The sequence below is a fragment of the Ascidia mentula genome, chromosome 8 (assembly GCF_947561715.1).
Source record: "Ascidia mentula chromosome 8, kaAscMent1.1, whole genome shotgun sequence".
Taxonomy (NCBI): Eukaryota; Metazoa; Chordata; class Ascidiacea; order Phlebobranchia; family Ascidiidae; genus Ascidia; species Ascidia mentula.
The window spans coordinates 4,108,367-4,133,057 of record NC_138573.1 but is presented as its reverse complement, the minus strand read 5'-3'; the positions used below and the strand labels follow the sequence as shown (position 1 = coordinate 4,133,057).

Here is a 24,691-nt window from a genome sequence, read left to right as displayed (position 1 = left end):
CATCGTAGGCATTGAGCCTACGCATTGTAAGCATTGAGGCTAGGCATTGTAGGCACCGTGGGCACCGTGGGCACCGTGGGCACCGTGGGCACCGTCGGCACCGTAGGCACCGTAGGCACCGTAGGCACCGTAGGCACCGTAGGCACCGTGGGCACCGTGGGCACCGTGGGCACCGTGGGCACCGTGGGCACCGTGGGCACCGTGGGCACCGTGGGCACCGTGGGCACCGTGGGCACCGTGGGCACCGTGGGCACCGTGGGCACCGTGGGCACCGTGGGCACCGTGGGCACCGTGGGCACCGTGGGCACCGTGGGCACCGTGGGCACCGTGGGCACCGTGGGCACCGTGGGCACCGTGGGCACCGTGGGCACCGTGGGCACCGTGGGCACCGTGGGCACCGTGGGCACCGTGGGCACCGTGGGCACCGTGGGCACCGTGGGCACCGTGGGCACCGTGGGCACCGTGGGCACCGTGGGCACCGTGGGCACCGTGGGCACCGTGGGCACCGTGGGCACCGTGGGCACCGTGGGCACCGTGGGCACCGTGGGCACCGTAGGCACCGTCGCATAGAGTCTAAGCATTGAGTCTAGTTATTGTAGGTGTCGTAGGCATTGTAAGCATTCAGTCTACTAGGCATTGTAAGTGCCGTAGGCATTGTAGGTGCCCTAGGCATTGTACGCATTGAGTCTAGGCATCGTAGGCATTGTGCCTATAGGCGGTGTAGGTATGATATGCCTTGTAGGCATTGAGTCGATGCGTAGACTCAATGCCTACGATACCTACAATGAGTTTTCAGAGGGACCGGCGAAAACGTGCCGTGTGAAGCTAAATGTATTGGGTCATTGGTGCCCGGGGGTTGCGTTTTACATATTACCAGTAATGCCATATGGCGATCGTTGCCCTCGGGCTGTTTTAGGGTTTCACATGGACGGTGAGGGGCGTATCGTGTCCACTAATATAAATGTAGAAACAGTGCCAGAAAACAACGGTCTTCCAGTGGACAGGACATTTGCTTTGCTCAAGTTCTTTGTGCTTTTATCGTAATGCGCGTTGCAGAAAAAGGCTCGTAGCAACTACTTGTTTATTGACCCGTTTGGCTGCTGTTGAACAAGCCAGTTTGCTTGCTGTGCATTGTCGCTGTGGTTTTTGTTTGACGGGAGAAGTTTGTTCTGTCTGTGCCGGCGCGCAAGGCAATTATTGTCTCGTCGGCTTGTTTTCTGTGAACTTTGTGCCAGAAAGGTCAGGGCTTAAAGTACATATGACACGGAAAAATAAAACATGTCAAGAATTAAACCAAGAGATGTTCGTAACTTTAAAACATATTTTGCAAAAAAGTTGCTATGGAGACTGGTTTCTGAGATACAGATGATCAAGGTCGCATTTTTACCGCTGCAAACGAAATCGTACGAAAGCGAGATTATTGTTACATGACGTCATAGAAGGCGCTTTGGTCGTGCGAGTGCTGGCAGCAAGCCTTATTCGTAGGAATGGAAAACATTATAAAACTGGTTTAGTATAGTTTTGCATAAAACAGGGACAACAAGTGAACAAGTGCAACGAACGGATATTGATGTTAATTTAAGCTGCAGACAGATGGCCGCTGTTTCGAGCTATTATGTCTTATTTAGTTGTGTAATAATAAAACAGTTACTGAGACAGGGTGTTCTAGTTGTTACGGCATTTATGATCGCTAACATGATCCATGAACTTTTGAAAACACGACAGAGACAACCCGTCAGTTTAGCATTGTCGTTTTGTCCACTCACAGCAAAAGATAGAAGTAGGTTAATTCGATTTTGAGTCTGGCAAAGACCGCCGAGAAAGGCCGACCAAATTAGTTGATTATTCAACATAGTTATTTTGTCATTGTACCACTTTTTTACCTGGCAGTAGCGTTGCCTACGAGTTCGCATCATAAATGATTTATATAATTCGCCACAATCAACCACTGATGTATTTTTCGCAATATAGTTGTAACTAGAAATGTTGGAATCATCAAATTAAAGTCAACACAAAGGTGAGGGTAAAGTTATAAGCGCCGAAAAAAATTATGACGCGAGCGCCGAAAAAAACTTAGGATAAATGTTTGTTGTAGATGAACCTTTAGTTTTACGCAAAATTGCCATGGCCGTGTCATACTTTTAGTGTACCGGCGTGCTTTTAATGAAATTGCAGGTTATCGTCAATATCGTTGTTCTGATAAGTGTTACACTTACAAGTGTCACAAAATCCAGAAATATTGAAGTGTAGCTTTTACCTGTGGCCTGTAGCTACCTCAGTGACACTGCAGTAGTTTGCATATCAGAACTTAGTGGTTTGCAATTGAACATGTTTGCATCTAGTCACATTTATGGTGTTACCTTTTAAACCAGGTATATAGATTTTTTGGGGGGTACTTATTTGTAAACAATATCAGCTGCTATGTCTCAAAAAGACACACCATCTGTGGAATCTACCATGGAAGAGGATTATTCCTTGATAAATAGTCACAGCCCAAATGGCAGCGGAGATGAAAATGATGAAGGAATTTGCTCAAAATGGATAAAGACCAAATCAACACGACTTGGATCAATGCTTTCCCTTATACTTGTTTACTTTTTTGCTGAAGTCTTGGCTGGTAAGTTTGGTGTATTATTGATGTATATAAGTTTTTCTTCTAAAAAATCCAATTAAACTGGCCCAAAATCAGATTCTAAACTATGATGAATATTAAACCTATCCAACAAAAATTACTTGTTTCAATTTGTTGCAAAATTTATTTTGAATTCTACATCCAGGTCACTTGACGAACAGCCTCACTTTGATTGCTGATTCCTTCCACATGTTGTCTGATTGTTTATCATTAGTTGTTGCTTTGGTTGCCGTTCGTATGAGTAAGCGTGCCGCCCATGAATCTTTTACACCATGGCCATCTAAGAGGCGTTACTACAACACTTTTGGTTGGGTCAGATTTGAGGTAGGCTGTATGTATATGGCATCACCAATTCAATATTATAGTTGCAGAAAACATAAAATACGTCCTTTATTGTGTTCATTTTGATACCGAAGAAAACTTTATGAATGCAATGGTTTGTCTTAACAAAATGTGGCATATACTGTACACACAACCAAGGTGTCGATTTATGCCTTTTTCGCCATTCTAAGTGTTCGACACGCGACGCCACTGTTCGACACAGGCGGCGTGAATAAATGTTAAGTTACCGGTATGCAGTACCAAAAACAGACCATCGCTATTGTTATCTACAAAAGTCCATAAATTGAATTACTATTATAACTTAATTAAGCCTAACGTATCGGTTACACCAATGTTACAACATTCACATCGATCTTGATAGTTTTCTTTATTCGAAGATTGGACGGCAACGATTTTTCTATTCACATGTCGTTGTCAATTTTTTTTGCCGTACATGCTGGCGGCAAAAGTGCATGGTTCGAAGACGTTGGTGCCAGTATAAGCCGATTAATTTCAAACCACAAACAATTATTTAGAGAGAAATTGGTATTTCGAGTCTCCATTAAACAACAGCATTTCACTGAACAATTACGTAGTGTTGAAAACTTAATGGCATCATTGTTCGGGATACTCAACCAAAAGACTTTTGTCTGTTCAGATGGGTAAATAAACGCAACCGCAATAAAATTTTGAACAAAATTGGTGCAAAAACCAGCCAGCACTTGCTTTAACGTTCAGTGAATAAGCGTGTTAAACTAGCCATTGTTTCCAAAAATGGAGCATTGTTACCGAACACGTGGCATTGTTACGAAACAAGTACCATTTTTCGTTCAATCGCATTAAAAGAGATATAGCAGTCTACAACATGCAAGGTATTTGATTGTTTTGTCGTTGTTTCAGCATATATTCTAAACTTATGTAAGTACAAGAGTTCTGTAATTAAAAAAGGCCTGGTCGTTCTCATGCGTTAGTTACCAGATACGGCATTTTGCTATTCGACGCACGACAATTTTTCTCAAGATGTTTGACACGCAAAAAAAAGTCGACGCCCTGCACACAACCATTATGGAAGTGAGTCGACAGGAAGTGTCAAAGCATCCACAGCACCACTAACAAATGTATTTTTAAATTGTTCCACTCTCATCATTGTCAAGCTTATAACCACCATCACTCATACATTATTGGGCAAGGCCAGTGATGGTTCATGGGCAAAATCCAGTTTAACATTAGTGAAAAATACTTCTCACCCATAGAAATAATTTCATGGGGAAATGGTAGTTTGTAATGTCATATTTATGCATTTGACATGGACTGTGTTTAGCCTATGTTTAAAAAGTATATACCACTGCAGGTTGTAGGAGCCCTAATCAACTCAACATTTCTGCTTGCCCTTTGTGTGTCCATTCTAATGGAGGCTGTTGAGAAGTTTTATGAACCCAAACTGGTGACCAACAATATACTGGTCCTTGCAGTGGGTGGAGGTAAATTCTTCTTTGCAGACAATTTTGACTTGTTGTCTGAACAACTTGTAACATTATTATTTTCTTTTCACACAGAAATTTTATGTGTATATATTATTTTGAAGGTGGTCTAATAATCAACGTTATCGGTTTGGTGTTGTTTGGATCACATGCTCATGCTGGTCATGACCATGGTCATTGTCATAAGCACATTCACAAACATGATTCTTCCGATGATGCCGAGGCCAACAATCGACCAAATGGAACTGTGGTAGAACATGTAAGTAACAGTCGTCTGTAATACTGTTTAAATCATTGATGCATTGGCACACATCATGGACAAGTACATAAGGCCATGTAGCAAAATGTCAGCTAACAAAACGTTATGTTTGTGAACAGAAGCACAACACATCAGTGGACGATCAAATGAACATGAGGGCAGTCTTCCTCCATGTGCTGGGTGACGCCTTGGGCTCCGCAATAGTGATGATCAGCGCCGCAGTGATGATGATTGTGCCGGTAAGTGAGACATGCACGCAGCTCGTATTAACGAAGCGCAGTTGTGGCATCGGCGAGTTTGCTTGGCGGTTGCGTAGACACCCTATTCCCATGAGTCCAACTTCATGTACGGTTCAAACATTTTGCATACTAAAACACTGAACGCTTGTCCAACGTTTTGCCAGAGGTTCTACGTAAATTTTGCGATTCACGCGAACAGTCTTGTTTTTTTTTGTCAGCACAACCCGATACACGTTCCGGCCACCGACAATGCGACCTTTGAAAATGGCACGACTCTTTGCCCTCCAGTGGAAGCGGACGAAACCAACATCGAAAACCGGTGGATTCTCTACCTCGACCCCATGATGAGTTTCATTTTAGTTGTCATTATGATCAGTACAACGATTCCGCTCTTCAAGCAGTCAAGCTTAATTCTTCTGCAGACTGTTCCAAATCATATAGAGTTGGACGACATTCGGGAAAAGTAAGTGGTATTTAAGGGAAGTTGTGATGTTCTCTGCGGTAATGCGGTGCTGTTCCTTGCCCATCCCCCAAACCCGCAATGTGATGTAGATGCAGAATATAAAGTTGCGACCTGATGCGAAGCGTCATATGCTTTTAACGTCGCTGTGCGTGTGGTGACGTAAGAATCGACAAACAATAGGCGAGACGAAATCGAGTTGTGCTCTAAATGTTTGCAAACTGTTTATGAAGCAAAAAACGCACTTTGCCTCGAGGGCAAAAATTAGTGGTTTGTTGCTTTCGAAAATCGCGCATATCAGCATTTTGCGGTTTAGTTAATTGAACGAGCGCTTGTATGCTGTGACATATGACATGTGGCATGTGACATATTGTCGTGTCATTCTGCCTTATCCTTGCAAATAAGCTTTATTCCATAAACGCATATTGTTTTTTTTTCGAAAATCTACCGAGTTGCTGCTTATTAAATGCAGTCTAGGTCAAAGCTCGTTTTTAACTTTTTCCCGTATCGAACTTTCACAACGCATACTAAACCGCTGCGAATTAACTGACACCCCAAAAAATTATTCCTCTATCGATGATATCGCTCACGCGAAAACTTGATCTTGCGATCGCCGAATCGTTTCTCTTCTACGCAAGCTGGGCCAAGTACCTGCTGTAAACATACAGCGTAAACGCATGACTATATTCATGTTTATTCTGTACTTCAGGATTGGAACGATTGAGGGGGTACAAGAAATCCACGACTTCCATATTTGGCAGTTGACAGGCGAAAAGTTGGTAGCCACCGTCCACCTGCAGTGCAAGGATGCCGATACCTACCTCACCGTTGCCAAGAAGGTATGTGACGTCACGACGAGTTGTAATGCCACTGTTTTTTGTATTGGTTTCGAATTTCCCCGCAAGTGACATAGGACAAAATCCCAACTATAATTTGTTTCTGTGGAAAAATTTAGCTTTGTGCAACGGTCGTTTCAGGGAAACAACATGCCCCAAATTATTGTAAGGTTTCACCGTTGTTGGTGGTTTTCCCCAGTCAGCGGTAATTAGTTTCAGGCAGCAAGTCAACCTAAAGGTTTTGAGGCTTTGTGTGGTTGTTGCGTACACAGCTTACGTGTTCATAGTGTTCTGCTTCTGCGAACAAAGATTAGCGATAAGTTTACCTAACAGGCGAACATTTTAATGTCACAAGTTTGTATTTGTAGACTCTCGCCGCCATTTTTGGTTACGGGTGCTGGCCCTACCCACGTAATAATGCGTATGTACGTCACTGTCTTTGTGTGTCATTACAGTGTCATTGTCTTGGTCTGATGGCGGGCTTTCTTTTCGTTAGTTGAGTTGTTGTGTTTGGTTGTGGTGAACGTGCTCTGTATAATCTGCTGTTTTTGTAGATTATTTTTGAATAGGGAGGCGGTTAACATAATTAACGCTCATTATCTGAATGCACAAAGAAGTTGACAGTAAACTGCAGGAGCACTGGCAATTTGGCAAGCGCTGCCCAAGTGTGCGGCGTAACATCGTTTTCGAACTTCGTATTCGAACCTTCCTTGACGGTGAGTCTTTTGGCAACTCAACATTTGCGAACTTTTTGGTCGTTCGGTGGATTGAAACGTGGATCCTGCCGAGGACAAACCAAGTCCTGACGATAGAGCGAATCAATGGGAGGAGCAAACATCCGAGGCTGCTCACTGTAGTACGTCGGCTCCAGTATTAATGGACCCGAGTTCGTATCACCGAACATCTGGACCCAGCAGCGTTGCTTCAACAACAAGCTCTCTTCGCAGCCTCAGATTCAAAGAGAGCAAAGTGAAGCTGCGGAGAGCGTAGAGATGAAGTAGGAGCGAGAAAAAAGCTAAAACGAGAGCTCTAAGAAAGAAAATCCGCACTCGAGCGCGAACTGGCCGAGAGGAAATCCAACCGAAAACTTGAACTTGCCAAGGTCGGATTTAAGGCTTGGGAAGAAGCATCCAATGATGGAAGGTCTTGTCCTCGGAATCAACGCCCTGGCTTTTCAGGATCTCCGACACCTCTTATAGACAGTTCTGGTACTAGCAAACCAGAGGGAGCCGTAAAAGCACAGCCGACCACAAACCCTCAAGTGGATTGCAGTGATCTTCGATGGCCTGCAGCCGAGCAACCATGGAAACCGAGCTAATATGATGAACCTGCTCGGGCCGGACCATCACCATACAACGATGACTACCCAACTTAACAGATGAACGACCTGTTTAACGTAACCGACGATTTCTTTTGTCGAGAAATTCGACGGGGATAATGGAATATTGGAGTTTCGTCAATCGTTACCAACTTCATATAGCTGCCAGGGTCGATTTGTACGCCCTAAAACTCATATATTTGTTGCAACACTGCACCAAACCTGTACATGACAAGATACAACATCATGCCGCCAATCAAAATCCGATGATGGGATATGTGATGGCTCAACGAGAATTATACGAGAGGTATGGACAACCTCACATAATCACGCGCCGCTGTGATAGTCGCCTAACGGACACACCCAAGCTGAATGATAACGACCCAGAGGTTTTGGAAAGACTAGCCGTTCTTTTGCACAACTGTTGCTCGTCCCTAGAGAAAATGGTGGGAACGTGCGTGATGGATTCGGTTGGGTTCATCTCCTCGGTCGCCAAGAATCTGCCACGCAAGCTTCAGGAAAGGTGGGCCACCGTTTCACTGGGCGTCCAGGACAAAACAGGTCGTGTCGCAACGTTTGGGGACTTCGCTAGCTACGCAATTGAACGAAGTCGTGAAGCTAATTCAGTCTTTGGAAGATATCTGTTTCAGAACACCGGAGACCGGCCATCGAATGTTGCGACGACACGGCAACGAGTGACGGTTTGCAATGTCACGACTGAAGCCCAAAAGGCCGAAAGTTTTCCGAAAAGTTCAAATCAGTGCTTATTCTGTCACAAAGCACACAAGCTCGAAGACTGCAACAACTTCAAAAGAAAGTCGTACGATGACAGAAGGAAGTTCGTGCGAAGCCAAGGGCTGTGCTATCGATGCTTGGGATCGCAACACACAATTTACTGCGGTAGTGCAACGCAGAGCGGCAAGGACGGATGTCGTAGCATCAATCACCACGCGGTACTTCACAACTCGAAGTGGACTGAAAAGTCTAAAATGGAAGAGAAACCAAACGTTACACAGAGCATGAGCGCCGACTGTATGTACTCCTCGTCGGGGCCAGAAATGTTGAAACGTGCCCCCGCTTATCTCGATATTGTACCCGTACGCGTCAGTAACGGGAAATGTGAAGTGGAAACGTATGCTCTACTCTGGCCAAGCAGCTACAGGTAACAACGAAAGCAGGTGTACGCTTTAAAATGAGCACCATGACGACCAACGAACCGGTGGATGTCGATACAGGTTCAGTGTCACTCGCTGTTATGCCCTTTAAAGGAGGGGAAAGTCTTTATCTGCCAGAGGTTGTGCTGGTGGACAGGATCGCAGTAGCACCAGGCAAGATGGCCAGCAAAGGAAGGTTGCAAAGTTACGAGCACTTGCGTGGAGTTGACCTGCAGAGGATCGATGGAGGTTCAGTGATGCTGCTGATTGGAAACGACAACGCGATGGCCTGGAAAGTCGCTTCGGTCCCGACTCGCGCGAATGTCCCGATGCTATAAAAACGCTGATGGGATGGCTACTGAAGGGAGCTTCCCTGGAAGCGTCAAGTGAAAACGTAGTTACGTCTAACTTTCTGTTGGGTGCGCACGGCAGTCCTGCTGCACTGGAAGACATAATCGTTACTGATGAAGGCGAAGTGTTTCCGTCTTTGGATGCTGGCTTGTGTGATATGGAATCACTCCTCTTTTGGTTAAAAAGCAATCAAGAAGCATCAGAGTTCGGAGTGAAGTACTCACGTGAAGATATCGTCGCTTACGACAAGATGACCAGATCAGTTAAGTTTGTGAACGACCACTATCAACTTCCTCTTCCTTGGAAGCAGAGCTGCAACGTTATGCCTAACAACTTGCCTATGGCTCAAGGTCGCTTGAAGGGACTGAAGCGACGACTTCCAAGCGACCAGGAGGGAAGTACGTGAATAACATGAAGATCCTCTTGGACATAGGGTACGCCGAAGAAATCCCCGAGGATCAAGTTGTGACAAAAAATAATCGGAAGAAACCAGAGAAGGTTCGCATCGTGTACGATTACGCCTCCGAATTTGAAGGTCAGTCGCTAAATGATACATCAATGAAGGGACCGGATCTGGTAAATTCACTCGTCGGGGTGCTGATGCGATTTCGCAAAGGTCGCATTGCAGTTGTAGCCGACGTAGAGGCCAGACCGTGATGCACTGAGGTTCTTGTGGTGGCCGGACGGGGACATGTCTAAGACGCCGACAGCCCATCGGATGAAAGTACATTTATTCGGAGCGCGATCGTCGCCGAGCTGTGCAACGTTTTGTTTGCGTCAAACCGCCGAAGAGCACGGGAAGTTCTTTGATCCGCGAGTGGCAAGTGTGGTCCGAAACAACTTCTACGTTGATGATTGTTTGACGGCGGCCGCGGATGACACAGCCGGGATAAGATTGGTCGAGGACCTGCGAAACCTGTTGGCAACGGGTGGTTTTAAATTGACAAAATGGATATCAACAAGCAAAGCAGTAGTGGAATCGGTGCCACATGAAGAAGGGCTAAAGCAGTACAGGACGCCGCGCGTCTTGGTCACGCGCAGGAAAGAGTCCTTGGGATCGGTTGGAACGTTGCTGATAATGATTTCAGGTTTAATGTCGATTTGCCTGACCAACCTCTGTCCTGCCGCGGAATACTTGTCATAACAAATTCACTGGTTGACCCACTAGGGTTTGTTGCACCGGTTGTACTTAAAGCTCGACTGGTTTACCGAGAACTGTGCCGACAGAAGCTCGACTGGGACGAAGAAGTCCATGGAACAGTTCGCTTGCGTTGAAAAAGGTGGAGCAACAGCTTGGTTCGACTCCACGACGTGAAGATTCCCCGTTGGTTTCAACCCGGAGAAAACGTGTCTGGGTTTCAACTTCATTTTTTTGCTGACGCTTCGTCCGTCGCTCGTGGCAGCGTTTGTTACCTCAGAACTATGGCCGAAGACGGCAGTATAGCGTGTTCCTTTGTCATGGGGAATCGTTGCTATCGGGATATGGAAAGCATACCGAACAAGGGGCGCAGAGCAGCGCATGGCTGACCTGCTGCTGTGTAGACTTCAAGTCGACGAGCCACTTTTAATCTACCGGCTGCAAGCCATTTCGGGGGGGCTTGGGAACGGATGATACGCTCCGTTTGAAGAATTTTGGTGACACTACTCCCCAAGAAGCATTGGGATGACGATATTCTCCATTCGCTGCTACTGGAGGTCGAAAACATCGTGAATTCGAGGCCACTGACTGACGTTCCACTGGAAGCTGAAGAGGACTTGCCCCTCACCCCGAATCGTTTGCTGAAGATCAATCCTAGCGTTGGACTGCCACCTACCGTGACAGCGCCAACCAACTGTTACATTCGTCGCCGTTATAGGGCGGTACAATTTCTGGCCGACGAGTTTTGGCGTCGCTGGATGCATGAATACCCACGTTCAATCATGTCGAGGCAAAAGTGCCATGACCAAAAGGAAAACCTTTTAATATACGACATCGTTTTGGTGATAAATCACAACATTCCCCGGGGGCAATGGCCTCTGGGTCGTGTTGGAAGCTTGTTTCATGACAAGCACGGGATTGTCAGAAGTGTGGAGGTGACTACGATGGCTGGGGTTGTACGACGACCAATAGCCAAACTTTGCGTGATTGTGCGCGCAGACGGAGATACCAAACGAACGAACGGAGATGAACACGGCGGAGAAGGACTCTAATAAACGCACACGTCAATCGAATCTTTTGTAAATGTAAACAATTGGATTCAAATTTTCTGATGCTCCCATTTTGCCGAGGGAGAATGTAGGTTCTCGCCGCCATTTTTGGTTACGGGTGCTGGCCTTACCTACGTAATAATGCGTATGTACGTCACTGCCTTTGTGTGTCATTGTCTTGGTCTGATGGAGGGCTTTCTTTTCGTTAGTTAAGTTGTTGTGTTTGGTTGTGGTGCACGTGCCCTGTTTAATCTGCTTTTTTGTAGATTCATTTTGAATAGGGAGACGGTTAACATAATTAACGCTCATTAATTCAATGCACAAAGAAGTCAAGGCTTGCCTTACGTCACAGCTCGGTAAATTTGCTGGTTAGTTGTGTGGCGCTGTGTTGTCGAAGTCGTGTCATGTACAAATTTTGTGTTGCAGAAAACAGCGTTATTTTGCGTGACGCGCGTCTTTTGACGTTGACAATAAACTGTACGAGCACTGGCAGTTTGGCAAGCGCTGCCCAAGTGTGCGGCGTAACAGTAATTGACGCACATCTATTGCGCCTTGTTTATAAGGTTGCCGTCTTTCACAATCAATCAGACAAAGGTCATAAACTCACGGTTTAATCGTAAACTTAGTCACAGCGAAATAAAAAAGGTACTTTAATTTATGTGACTCCAAATATTGGAAAATTGGGAACTGCAGATGCTGGCCTGGCGATCACTGTACCTTGCGTAATGTCAATATGCACACAAAGCACTAGCTTTGAAAACAGGATCAGCCTGGCTTGTTTATCCTCTCGGTTCGCAGGTGAAGGGGCGACTTCACGAATGTGGAATTCATTCCTCAACTGTACAACCAGAGTTGGATGGCGATGGGGAAAAATGACGAACGGCCGAAGCTCCCGTGCACCACCTGGCGGACGAATCGATCCCGTCTGCAAAAGGAATTGCTTATGATGCAACAGGCGAAAAGTGACGTAATGTGTTGTGTCGGTGTTGTATTAATCGATTTGAAATTATTGAATTTAATAAATTGTTTCATGCTGTATCGCCAAAAATCCAATACCTCATTGCGTAGTGTTTTATTTGAAGTCGTATAGCAAAACCTGGTATTTGAAGACTCATTTGAAAAACCTCGATAAATAGATGTACGTAGATCAAAATGCGAACATTACATTGCGGTTTGGCGCTAAAAATATTATTTATTTGCACAAGCCCTTTTTGTTCAACACAAAAAAGTTTAATGAGGGGTAACCAAATTGCGGCCCGCGGACAGGATCCAAAACAAAAAGTGTTGGCTTTTACTTGTGTTTCTTCTGGTCCGGATTTAGATGTGTTGTCACACTTAAACCAATCGCCAACTTTTGTAGGTCAAGAATCATGCGGAGTTATTCAGGACCTAACCTTTAATTTGGGAAACTGATATTCATATACGTTAGACACATGGCTATCATTAATAATATCATCCTAAAATCTTCAGACTGGCATTAAACTGTAAATATCACAAACTCTTATAAATATTGCCATTCAATGCAGAAGCAATGTGGTGAATTAACATATAAATTATTAACCTGTGCCCCGTAAATTTGTGAAAAAGTTCATATTTTCCATTCATCAAAGACTAATTACTCATACCTTTCATGGGGAAATGATTGGTCGGCTGTGTAATTTGTAGCGGTTGCAGCTGTACCGACAGCTTGTGTTTGCTATTTGCAACGATATTTCCAGACACAGCGGCTAATTGTCTTTATTAGCAAAACCCAATATTCTCTCAACCATGTGCGGTGCTTTGTCTTTCATACAAAGTAAAACTTGCCAATACAGAAAGGCGCATTCGACGTTTTACATTTCTCACGTTGGATATTTCATTTCAACACATGTGAATTTACCAGGCCCTATCATTATAGTGTTGCTGTGGCGTTTGATTGGGTATAGGGTAGGCTAATATTGGACCAAGGCTAATACAGGGTATTAATAAAACACGTTGAGGCGTTTACCCAGCTGCTATCTGTCATTTTTTCAGAAACCTGTCTGAACTCCTACCCAAAAGTCCAATCGAGATCACTTGAGAAGATCACTACGTAAAATTCACGTTTTACCCCCGAGTACGATGCGGCAATTCATATCCACAAGGTTTCTAGTCCGCATTTTCAATACGTGAAAGTCATTCGATATCTTCGTGATAGTTTTTGGCAACAGATACTACTGTAACATTTCATTGGTACAACCAATCACTCTTCAGTTGACCTCAAACGCACGTCTAGCATTTCCGTCTGCATAACTTATTATCTATGTGCGTGCAAAGTATGGGGACGCCATGGTAACTTAATATGCGTAATTTGTGCGCTCTGTGATTTTGCATTAAGTTTTGCTGATAGTTACACTAAAGAAATGGAGGGTTTTGCTAACACACTTACAAACTATTTGTCGCATTTCGGTTGTCTGTTGACGGTTTCCATGGCGGTAAGGTGAGTGGGTTTTGTTTGAAAGGCACCAACCTCAAAGTACAAGCCATTGTGCATACAACCTTTTCAGGTCGTATAAAAGCGTATTTAAATTTGGTACTAGTAAATGTTCCATTCAGACTCTTATTTATACACTAGTTTTATTTGGTTCGGCGTGAAATAATGTGTATCTCTCTGTCACAAAGACTTCATGACTTTGTAAAAAAATCTTTGTAGTATTGTCACAATATAGGCCTACCGATTAACGGCTTTTGTAGGTCAAGAGTCAAGCAGAGTTTTTCAAACTCCAACTACCGATACTACCGCTATTGCAACGAAATATAATGATTTGGGTCAGTGATATCCTAAAATCTGTTGTCTTTGCAAACCCAGACAAGCATATAGATCTGGAAATACCAACGAATTTCTGGCACAGATGTCTCAAGGCAGCAGAAAGACGTTAATTGACTTATGAATTATTAACCTGGACTCGGCATTTGACATCTGCTTAATAACTGTGGAACGATTCTCGCCGTCATCAAATTCGAATTAGGCCCCTAAATTGTTAAAAAGATTAAGGGGCCTTCTATGGGAAAAATGTTGCATCGGTCAAATAAGGTTGTACTGTCACTAAAAACAGTTTCGTTTCCTTTGAATCTTAAAGTGTGGGAAAGATAAAACGCCAGATTATTGATACCGGTTGCGACTTGCGGTTGCGGTCTTTCGCAGTACGCGCTCGGCACCTTGTGCCTGATGTTTGAGGAGCCTCTAATTGCCTACGGTTTCCAGACGGAGCGATAACTTCTCCATTTCTTTGTTATGACTAACATCCCGCTCATGACAACCAAAAATACCGCAATTCTTGGGAAAAGACAACGAACCTAAAAAATACCCTTGAACTAGAACAAACAACAACTGGTAATTCCTGAGTATTTCCCTTCTTGTACAGACCCGTTTACCTGAAAAAAGTTCTCTTTTATGGCCTACTGCACGCAATAGGGTAGACAAACTGTTATCAATTAAGTTATAACTGGTTTTCTAATGTTGGCCTTTGTTCGAGAAATCGTGTCACGAATCCGGCGCACGAAGCAGGGCAAAGATGGTTTTCATTGTTACCTTGCCAAAGTAGCCTATACATTCCGGAATGATTATGTACTTAGTTATGATACAGTAATAGCTACTGTGGGAAGTTTGCGTAAGATCTTGGCGTACAGTGATGCGCTGTATCAATTTGTTTAGTCATGATTGAATCAGCAAAACGACCGTCATATTTGTCGAGGGCAAAAGTGAACAACTTTCGCAACCGTTTCGTCTGCAACGAAAGGGACGAATTGCTCGCGAAATCAGCTCAGAGTACAAATTGCACACGGTACGCGCCTTGTACCGTGCTGAACGCTCACCCAGCGCCAAGCCAAATCAATAGAATTCCCGATGGCTTGTTGAAGCGTGGTTAGACTTAGGCCTTCTTTTTATTTGCACCCGGCGTAAACGTGCCGTGTGAAGCTATAGGTATTGAGTCATTGGTGTCCTGGGGTTTGGGTTTCACATATTACCAGTAATGCCATATGGCGATCGTTGCCCTCGGGCTGTTTTGGGGTTTCACATGGACGGCGACGGGCATTTCGTGTCCACACATATAAATGTGAAAAAAGTGCCAAGAAACACGGTCTTGCAGTAGACAGGACATTTGCTCTGCTCTAGTTCTTTGTGCTTTTGTCGTAATGCGGATTGCAGGGAAAGGCTCGTAGCAACTACTTGTTTATTGACCCATTTGGCAGCTGTTGAACAAGCCAGTTTGCTTGCTGTGCATTATCGCTAGCTGTAGTTTTTGTTTGACAGGAAAAGTTTGTTCTGTCTGTGCCGGCGCGCAAAGCAAGAATTGTATCGTCGGCTTGTCTTCTGTGGGCCTTGTGCCAGAAAGGTCACGGCTTAAGTGTACCGACGTGCTTTTTGATGAAATAGGGGATTATCGTTAATATCGTTGTTCTGATCATTATTGACGGATCGATTATAACAATTGTCAGAATGGTCAGTCGAAAGAAGATTAACATGCTTTATGAGCGGCAAGAAGCGTCCTTGTATTGCAAGATAAAACAGTGTTGATTTATCAGCATATATCAACTGAAGTGCAACACTTACTGCTGTCACAAAATCAAGAAATGTTGAAGTGTAACTTTTACCTGTGGCCTGTGGCTACCTCCAGTGTCAGGTAGTTTACAAATCAGAACTTAGTGGCTTGCGATTTAAACACGTTTGCATCCAGTCACATTTATGGTGTTTTACCTTTAATCCAGGTATATAAATATTTTTGGGGGTTACTTATTTGTAAACAATATCAGCTGCTATGTCTCAAAAAGACACTCCATCTGTGGAATCTACCATGCAAGAGGATTACTCCTTGATAAATAGTCACAGCCCAAACGGCAGCGGAGACGAAACTGATGAAGGAATTTGCTCAAAATGGATAAAGACCAAATCAACACGACTTGGATCAATGCTTTCCCTTATACTTGTTTACTTTTTTGCCGAAGTCTTGGTTGGTAAGTTTGGTGTTTGGTGTATTTTTATAGTATAAAAGTTTTTCTTTCAAACAATCCAATAAAACTAACCTAAAATCTAATTCTAGACTATAATAAATATTAATCCTATCCAAATAAAAAAAAAATTACTTGTGTTTTGTTTGTTATTTTTGATTTAATTGTTTCAATCTCTATTTGCAGGTCACTTGACGAACAGTCTTACTTTGGTTGCTGATTCCTTCCACATGTTGTCTGATTGTTTATCATTAGTGGTTGCTTTGGTTGCCGTTCGTATGAGTAAACGTACCGCCCATGAATCTATTACACCGTGGCCATCTAAGAGGCGTTACTACAACACTTTTGGTTGGGTCAGATTTGAGGTAGGGTGTATGTATATGGCATCACCAATTCAATATTAATAAAATGCATCCCTTATTGTGTTCATTTTGATACCCAAGCAAACTTTATCAATGCAATGATGTGTGACAAGAAAATGTGGCATATACTGTACACACAACCATTATGCAAGTGTGTTGACAGGAAGTGTCAAAGCATCCACAGCACCACTAATAAATGTGTTTTTTAATTGTTCCACTGTCATCATTGTCAAGCTTATAACCACCATCACTCATACATTATTGGGCAAGTTTAACATTAGTGAAAAATACTTCTCACCCATAGAAATACTCTCATGGAAAAATGGTAGTTTGTACTGTCATTTTTATGCATTTGACATGGACTGTGTTTAGCCTATGTTTAAAAAGTATATACCACTGCAGGTCGTAGGAGCCCTCATCAACTCAACATTTCTGCTTGCCCTTTGTGTGTCCATTCTGATGGAGGCTGTTGAGAAGTTTTATGAACCCAAACTGGTGACCAACAATATACTGGTCCTTACAGTTGGTGGAGGTAAATTGATTAAACTTCTTTGTGCAGTCATTTTTGAATTGCTTTCTGAACAACTTGTAACATTATTATTTTCTTTTCACGTGGAAATTTTATGTGTATATATTATTTTGAAGGTGGTCTAATAATCAACGTTATCGGTTTGGTGTTGTTTGGATCACATGCTCATGCTGGTCATGACCATGGTCATGGTGATCATGATCATGATCATAGTCATAAGCACTCTCATAAACATGATTCTTCTGATGATGCCGAGGCCAACAATCGACCAAATGGAACTGTGGTAGAACATGTAAGTAACAGTCGTCTGTAATACTGTTTAAATCATTGATGCATTTGCACATATGGACAAGTACATAAGGTTATACAACAAAATGTCAGCTAGCAAAACGTTATGTTTGTGAACAGAAGCACAACACATCAGTGGACGATCAAATGAACATGAGGGCAGTCTTCCTCCATGTGCTGGGTGACGCCTTGGGCTCCGTGATAGTGATGATCAGCGCTGCAGTGATGATGATTGTGCCGGTGAGTGAGGCATGCACGCAGCTGCAAGTCGTGGTGAACGGCTTGCGGCCTTGTTTGAACCAACGACGAGGACAGACGCTTGGCGGAAACACTAGTGCTGCTGTTTTAGCTCTAACAGCGCCGTGGTATTGGTTTGAAATGTGCAGCTGCTTGAAGTTGAGGCTGTAAATTCGTGTCGTTAAATCTGACCACCAGCCGCGCGACCTACATCACAGCAGCATATTATTTTCTGTTTCACAGTTACGCCATATGCAATGTATGCATGTTCCTAATTTTCATCCCGATCTTAAAAAACAAATGGAACGCTTGGGTCTTTTTCATAAAAACTTATTACTCTCCGTATCAACGAAGCGCAGTTTTGGCATCCGCGAATTTGCATTGAGGTTGCATTGGTACCCTATTCCCATGAGTGCAAATTTGTGTACGGTTCAAACCTTTTGCATATTGAAATACCGAACGCTTGTCCAACTTTTACCAGTGCTTCTACGTAAATTTTGTGGTTCACGCGAACAGTCTTGTTTTTTTTGTCAGCACAACCCGATACACGTTCCGGCCACCGACAATGCGACCTTTGAAAATGGCACGACTCTTTGCCCTCCGGTCGAAGCGGACGAAACCAACATCGAAAACCGGTGGATTCTCTACCTCGACCCGGTGATGAGTTTGATTCTGGTTGTCATTATGATCAGTACAACGATTCCGCTCTTCAAGCAGTCAAGCTTAATTCTTCTGCAGACTGTTCCCAATCATATAGAGTTGGACGACATTCGGGAAAAGTAAGTGGTATTTAAGGGAAGTTGTGATGTTCTCCGCGCTTTTTGCGGCAATGCGATGTTGCCCTCTTGCCCATCCCCCCCAAAACAATCATCACAAATCTGAGCAGTTGCCCCTTTGACCTTTGTTAATCGTCACGTTTGTTTTTAACTTAAGCAATAAAACCTAGGAAAATGTTTGTGCTTGAATCGCGAGCATGTTGTAGTTGTAACCACACCTGGGATGTTGTCATTGTTAGTCTTGGTTTGCATTAGGCTTCGCCCTCGTCACAACCGACGCCGTCTCTTTGTGGTTTACACCCACCAGGTTTGCATAACATTTGCGTATGCTATCCCCGCGGACGTAGGTCGCAATTTACTGTTGTTGCAACAATCTGCTTGCATTACCGCTTAGCGTATGCACGGATGAAGCGGACAAACCCACAATGTGATGTAGATGCAGAATATAATGTTGCGACCGGATGCGAAGCGTCATATGCTTTTAGCGCCGCGGTGCGTGTGGTGACGTAACAATCGACAAACAATAGGCGAGACGAAATCGAGGTGTGCTGTAAATGCTTGCAAATTGTTTATGAAGCAAAAAAACGCAGTTTGCCTTGAGGGCAAAAATTAGTGTTTTGTTGGTTTCGAAATTCGCGCAATTCAGCATTTTGTGGCTCAGTTAATTGGACGAGCGCTTGTATGCTGTGACATGTGACATATTGTCTTGTCATTCTGCCTTATCCGTGTAAAAAAGCTTGTTTCCACAACCACATACTGTTTTCTTGGAAAAGTTTAGGTCAAAGTTCGTTTTCAACTTTTCCCCGTATCGAACTTTCACAACGCATACTAAACCGCTGCGAATTTAACTGACACCCAAAAATTTATTCCTCTATCGATGATGTGGATTACTCGAAAACTTGATTTTGCGGTCGCCGCATCTTTTCTTTGCTACGCAAGCTGGAACCAAGTCCCTGCTGTAAATATACAGCGTAAACACATGACTATGTTCATGTTTATTCTGTACTTCAGGATTGAGACGATTGAGGGGGTTCAAGAAATCCACGACTTCCATATTTGGCAGTTGACAGGCGAAAAGTTGGTAGCCACCGTCCACCTGCAGTGCAAGGATGCCGATACCTACCTCACCGTTGCCAAGAAGGTATACGACGTCACCACGAGTTGTAATAGCACTGTTTTTTTGTATTGTGCTTGGTTTCGAATTTTCCTGTAAGTGATATAGGACAAAATCCCAACTATTTTGTTTTGGTCGAAAAATTTAGCTCTGTGGAACGGTGGTTTTAAAAATCCAAATTGCCCAAAAATTATTGTAAGTTACCGTTGTTGGTGGTTGCACCAGTCAGCGGTAATTAGTTTCAAGCAGCAAGTCGACCTAAAGGTTTTGAGGCTTTATGGAGTTGTGGCGTACACAGCTTAGTTTTCATAGTTTTCTGTTTCTGCGAACAAAGATTAGCAATAACAGACAAGAATTTTAATTTCACAAGTTTGCAGTTGACGCACAGCTATTGCGTTTTGTCTACAATAAATGCCGTCTTTCACAATCAAATCAATCAAAGGTCACAAACTCGCGGTTTATAAATACCCTAAATTGAAAACTCAATTATAATCGCAAACTTAGCCACAACGAATAAAAAGGTACTTTAATTTGTGTGACTTTACATATTGAAAAATTGGGAACCGCAGGCTGCAGATGCTGGCTTGGCGATCACTGTACCTTCCGTAATGTCAATGCATACAAAGCACTAGTTGTAAACACAGTACCAGCCAGGCTTTTTCAAAAAAAAAAATATGTGTAACCCAAAATTTGTTTGCGTTATTTTGAACGGTTTATCCTTGCGGTTCGCAGGTAAAGGAGCGACTTCATGACTGTGGAATTCATTCCTCAACTGTACAACCAGAGTTCCACACAAGTCCAGCCCCGCACTGTAACATGCAGTGCGAGACGGAAGCTTGCAAAAGCAAAACTTGCTGCAGTATTAACAGTCTCGCGGTAAGCAACAGCATCCTTCCACTCACTCACCCATCAATCACTGCTGATTACGTCAGTTTGTGTGGGAAGTAGAGAATTTACCAACTCGATGGCACTTTTTGTTTAAACTCGCGTTAAATTTTCAATTTTTACCAGCTATACGTGCCGTTCAAGCAATGAATACAGTATGGTTCGTGGTAACACACTTAGCACATATTTTTAGCTCCACTTTAGTAATGTCGCCTTAACTGTTTCTTGTTGGGTTTTATACAATGTATTCAACATCTATGAAGGTGTTAATAATAATCCTCCAAATTCGTTGTTTTTCAGAAACGGTCGTCCAACGCTTCTCCAATAGGTGGCGCCTCTGCTGATGATGTCGGTATGTTTTTAAGCTTACTGTTGTTGCCCAGTGATTTGTTCCGTGTGTCGATTAGATTTGATTGACGGTTATTGCATTTTGGGTGCTTTATTGTTGAAGTTAAAGTTATGACACAAACATTGCATTCATTAATTTCGATGTCTCTTAATTTCAGAATCAGGACGAACGCCCAAAAAATCTACTTCATCATCCAAACAGTTTTTCCCAGGTATTCATTTAACTACAGGCAAATAACTCCTTCCAACAGAGACTTACGTATTATGTTTTAAAACCAGAACAATCACCGTTGCCAAACGGCGCTATAGAGCAGGACGATGACCCCGGTTTGGTGATGACGTTGCCCGTTGTGGTGGAAGACGAAACTGCCGCAGTGTGATCACAACTACGCCGTTCTCTAGCGCCACCACACGACCTTCATTTGTATTAGAGTACTCACCACTCGGTATCGTCTAGTGTCTTGCCTAAGACTCAACACTAAAAATTTACTTATTTTGCTTATTTTCACCTTGTGCAATTAGTTACAGATGAAATGATTTCTTTCTTGTAGAAAAATGACAGCAACTTTCACAGCAGACTGAACTAAGTTAAGAAACTGCGCTCATAATTATCTTGTTCACCTTCAGTTTCACCAAAAACGAGCACGTTTTTGTAGCAATTATTGTTCTGTGTGCTCACAAAGCAAATTTCATTCGCTAAAGCTTCGGTTAGGAAATTCAACAAACATATCCTCCAAACTCAACCCAATAAACACTCTATCGTTTGCCATAGATTGCTTGATATTGACGTCCTTTTTGTTAATTTTTTTTCCATATCGTCAACGATAGCCTAGCTGTACGTTGGAGTTGTTTTGAAACTCCACAATTTTCTTTTCGTTTTTGTATTTCACCCCACCAAGGTGATTACCACTTTTTCGTATTGCACACTGTTCTTTATAATTTCAGCTTGCATACAAACCTGAAACCAAAGTGTTTTTTTTTCATAAATCACCTTTCGAACAGTGCTCTCGTTTACAAATTTTGCACTCTTTTCAAAATTATCTGATTCTAAACATTTCCGCTAGTCAAAATAATCGACACTGGTGTGCTGCAGGAAGCCCGAACCACCTCTATTCACTTGACCCAGTTGACCCGGTTCAACATGCAGTAAAGTGCCCCCATGCCGAGCCGGATTCTGGCCCCGTCCTCAACATGATTTCTATTTTGCTGTATTTTTTCTTGCACATTCGCACAAATAAAATAACGTCAATAAAATTTTGTTGTTTTTTTGCCGCAGTGTGACGTGTGGAGATAGCGTTGGTGTCCAAACGCGTGCATGAACTGCTGGCAAATCGTTTTCTTTTTTGCACCGATCCAAACGTTTTACCATTGACTATTATATAGCGTGGTCTTAATTTATACTCAGTTCTACAGTTAGGCGACTTTGTTTACTCAACTTACATAAAACAGTTTCCGAGGTCTCTAACTTTGTAGAAAAAAAACATGGCAGAAGTTAGTTAGACAAAAAATATCTCAAACCTATACAACCACACGTGGGCGCAAAAGAGTTGCTTGGTCTATTTCAGGTTACTTACAAAAGCAGACACAGTAGACCACCACAGGTTTCAGATTCCGAAAACCACTATTTCCGCAACTACATCAGATACGTATTCCGCCAAACGTATAATGCAAAAGAAAGGCAATCAAGATCACCAGGTGCCTGAAACGCATCTTCAATGTAACGTTAATCCAGTGCGTACTGGAAACTTAAACACCACAAGCAGTTGGTCACCTTTTTACTGACTTAATCCAACACCAACGTCACAATAGGAGCTCGAAATCCAAAATGTTTGTGCAGCAATTTGGCGTTTAAACCCGTCTAATGCGTCTTAATCTTGTGCCCTTTTGTTTGAAGTTCCTTGTAACAAAATCAACCAAGTCGAGCTTGAGTGTGCGTAGAGTAGAACCGCTGACCTCATGAGTAACTTTAATAGCCAACATAACACCCTAGCACCTGCTTGGGGCCACCCGGATTTCGAACAACTTGTTTTTCTCAAACAAGGTTTTTGGATTTCGTAAGGAACTGCTTGCTCTGTGTTTACCTGTTTTGAATAAACCACGGTCGCTTGATCGACGTGTTGCACTTTATCGTCAGTATCTCGCTTTACTATGATTTTAACATGAGCAAACTGGCGGATCCAGCAAATTTATCTGGGGTTTTCATTTTATCTGCAACTGATTATTATCAAACTATGACATGTTCTTGGGTAGTGGGGAAGGTTTGTTGGGATAGAGGGAGATCACCCAATCGCCCTTACCTGGATCCGTATTTGCCTCCACATTGTGTATTTTTCAAATAAACCTCAACAAAAGCTTACCATCCTTCTTTCAAAAAGATTGTCTAATTTTTTTTTATCCAATAAATTGCGTTATTAAACTTGTAATTGTCGGACTCTGTGTTGACGAACTATGTAAAATAACTCTTACGTAATCTCAGTGCCGACTGCGCCATAGCTTACGGCTTGTAATCCGGATTACACCAACCACAGAAGTGTTGCCGAATTCGCGCGGGAACAGAACGCCGCTTTACTTATTAAAAGACGCGTTCAATTGTGACGTCATAAGAAAGGGCATGCCTACCTTGCTGCAAGGCAAAAGCTGCGTTTGATGCTGAGAACAAAAAGGTGCTTGTGGCTACTTAGCTTTGCGAGGTTTACCTTGTTATTGTAGGTCTTGTCCACACCAGTATCAAGGTGGGTGGAATTGAAGGACTTAGCAGTTGGCCTGGGAGTGTTGTAGTCGGATACCATGTATTTGTTTACCATTGTCGTTTGAGCACAATGGGCCCTCAGGAAAAGCGTGGCGGAAAATTACATAAAGAGTATACGTCATTCATAAATTAACTTGGAGAAAAGTCACTTTGTAATTCCAGATCAGATTTATAAACAATATATCTTTTTTGGTGCAGAAACACCAATATTTCAGTGCTTTTAACTCACATCATGAAGTAGGGCTAATTGTATATGCACCACAAGGGTATTAAGCCCAAGATCTATTTATGTATTGACGATTTTGATTTCCTTGGAGAATATGGTTTGAGTTTTTTTTAGGTGTATGTTGAACAAGATAGAAATGATTCTTTTAGAATTGTTGTGTGAGTACGTGTCATGGCCAATTACATCAACACACACAATGCAACCCCATTTCGCGACCTAATAAAGCCGTAATGTTTGCAAGACATTCACAAATTTATCCCTTTACTCTTTGGTTGGTCATGACGCGGTCGCACGAAAAGCGAATATGATTCAAAGGAAAACCATGATATGGAAAAGTCCTGCAATGAACTTTTCACGAAAGCAATTTACTTTTGTCTCGAGTCGTAATTTCCACTCGAGGACCTTGGGCGCTTTTAATTTCCCCGTCAGAGTTTATGCTTAAAATTTCCGGTGGCTTACTCACAAAACCATTGAAACTTCAATGGAGCTGATGCTTCATGCCAAAGAGCCTTGACCTGCTAGCGTTTTTCTCGTGTAAATTGACGAACAAGGCTCTTAATCGCGGACTCGCGGGAGTCAGCAAGTCTGCCGTTTTGCGAGGCGCTTGGGCCAGACAGGCAGTTCAGGTGCCCGGTTTCCGCTCCACCCCGGTGGCAAGATGTTAAATCGGCGGCAATTGGAGCGCAAATAACGCGCGGAAATGCTAGGTGTTTACGGACGGAAAAATTGTTTGAAAAGCGCTTAACTGTAATTTTATTTCAGTGTTAATAAAGCCCGAAAAATAAACACTACAATAAAAACAACAAAGAGAGTGCTTCGCTTCTGACCGTGCGATTTAGTTAACTCTTGTTGCTTCTGAAGTAAAACATATTTAAATGGTTGTATATTGTCATGTGTCAGTCAACGGCAATTGGCCTTAATTGACATGCGGCGCTGTAAAACGTTGTGATAAAAAGTCGAAATTGCAGTCA

The 24,691-nt window shown here is 43.1% G+C and overlaps 2 protein-coding genes across 3 annotated transcripts; both read left to right on the top strand.

Moving 5' to 3' along the window:
* Positions 1-2,421: 2,421 nt before the first annotated feature.
* Positions 2,422-12,167, top strand: LOC145911679 (proton-coupled zinc antiporter SLC30A1-like). The gene is made up of 8 exons (XM_082999091.1): positions 2,422-2,617; positions 2,778-2,956; positions 4,305-4,434; positions 4,539-4,693; positions 4,813-4,932; positions 5,151-5,395; positions 6,102-6,231; positions 12,037-12,167. The coding sequence occupies exons 1-8, from the start codon at positions 2,422-2,424 to the stop codon at positions 12,112-12,114; spliced, it is 1,233 nt and encodes a 410-aa protein (XP_082855217.1). The 3' UTR covers positions 12,115-12,167.
* Positions 12,168-15,945: 3,778 nt separating this feature from the next.
* On the top strand, positions 15,946-21,986 carry LOC145910524 (proton-coupled zinc antiporter SLC30A1-like). 2 transcript variants are annotated; one of them, XM_082997677.1, is made up of 11 exons: positions 15,946-16,212; positions 16,393-16,571; positions 16,971-17,100; positions 17,214-17,389; positions 17,509-17,625; positions 18,157-18,401; positions 19,410-19,539; positions 20,245-20,388; positions 20,698-20,749; positions 20,904-20,957; positions 21,025-21,986. In XM_082997677.1, exons 1-11 carry the CDS (start codon positions 16,017-16,019, stop codon positions 21,123-21,125), a joined length of 1,524 nt encoding a protein of 507 aa, XP_082853803.1. In that variant the 5' UTR covers positions 15,946-16,016; the 3' UTR covers positions 21,126-21,986. The 2 variants fall into 2 exon arrangements, with proteins under 2 accessions (XP_082853803.1, XP_082853802.1); XM_082997676.1 differs by having other exon boundaries at positions 17,506-17,625.
* The last annotated feature ends 2,705 nt before the right edge of the window (positions 21,987-24,691 follow it).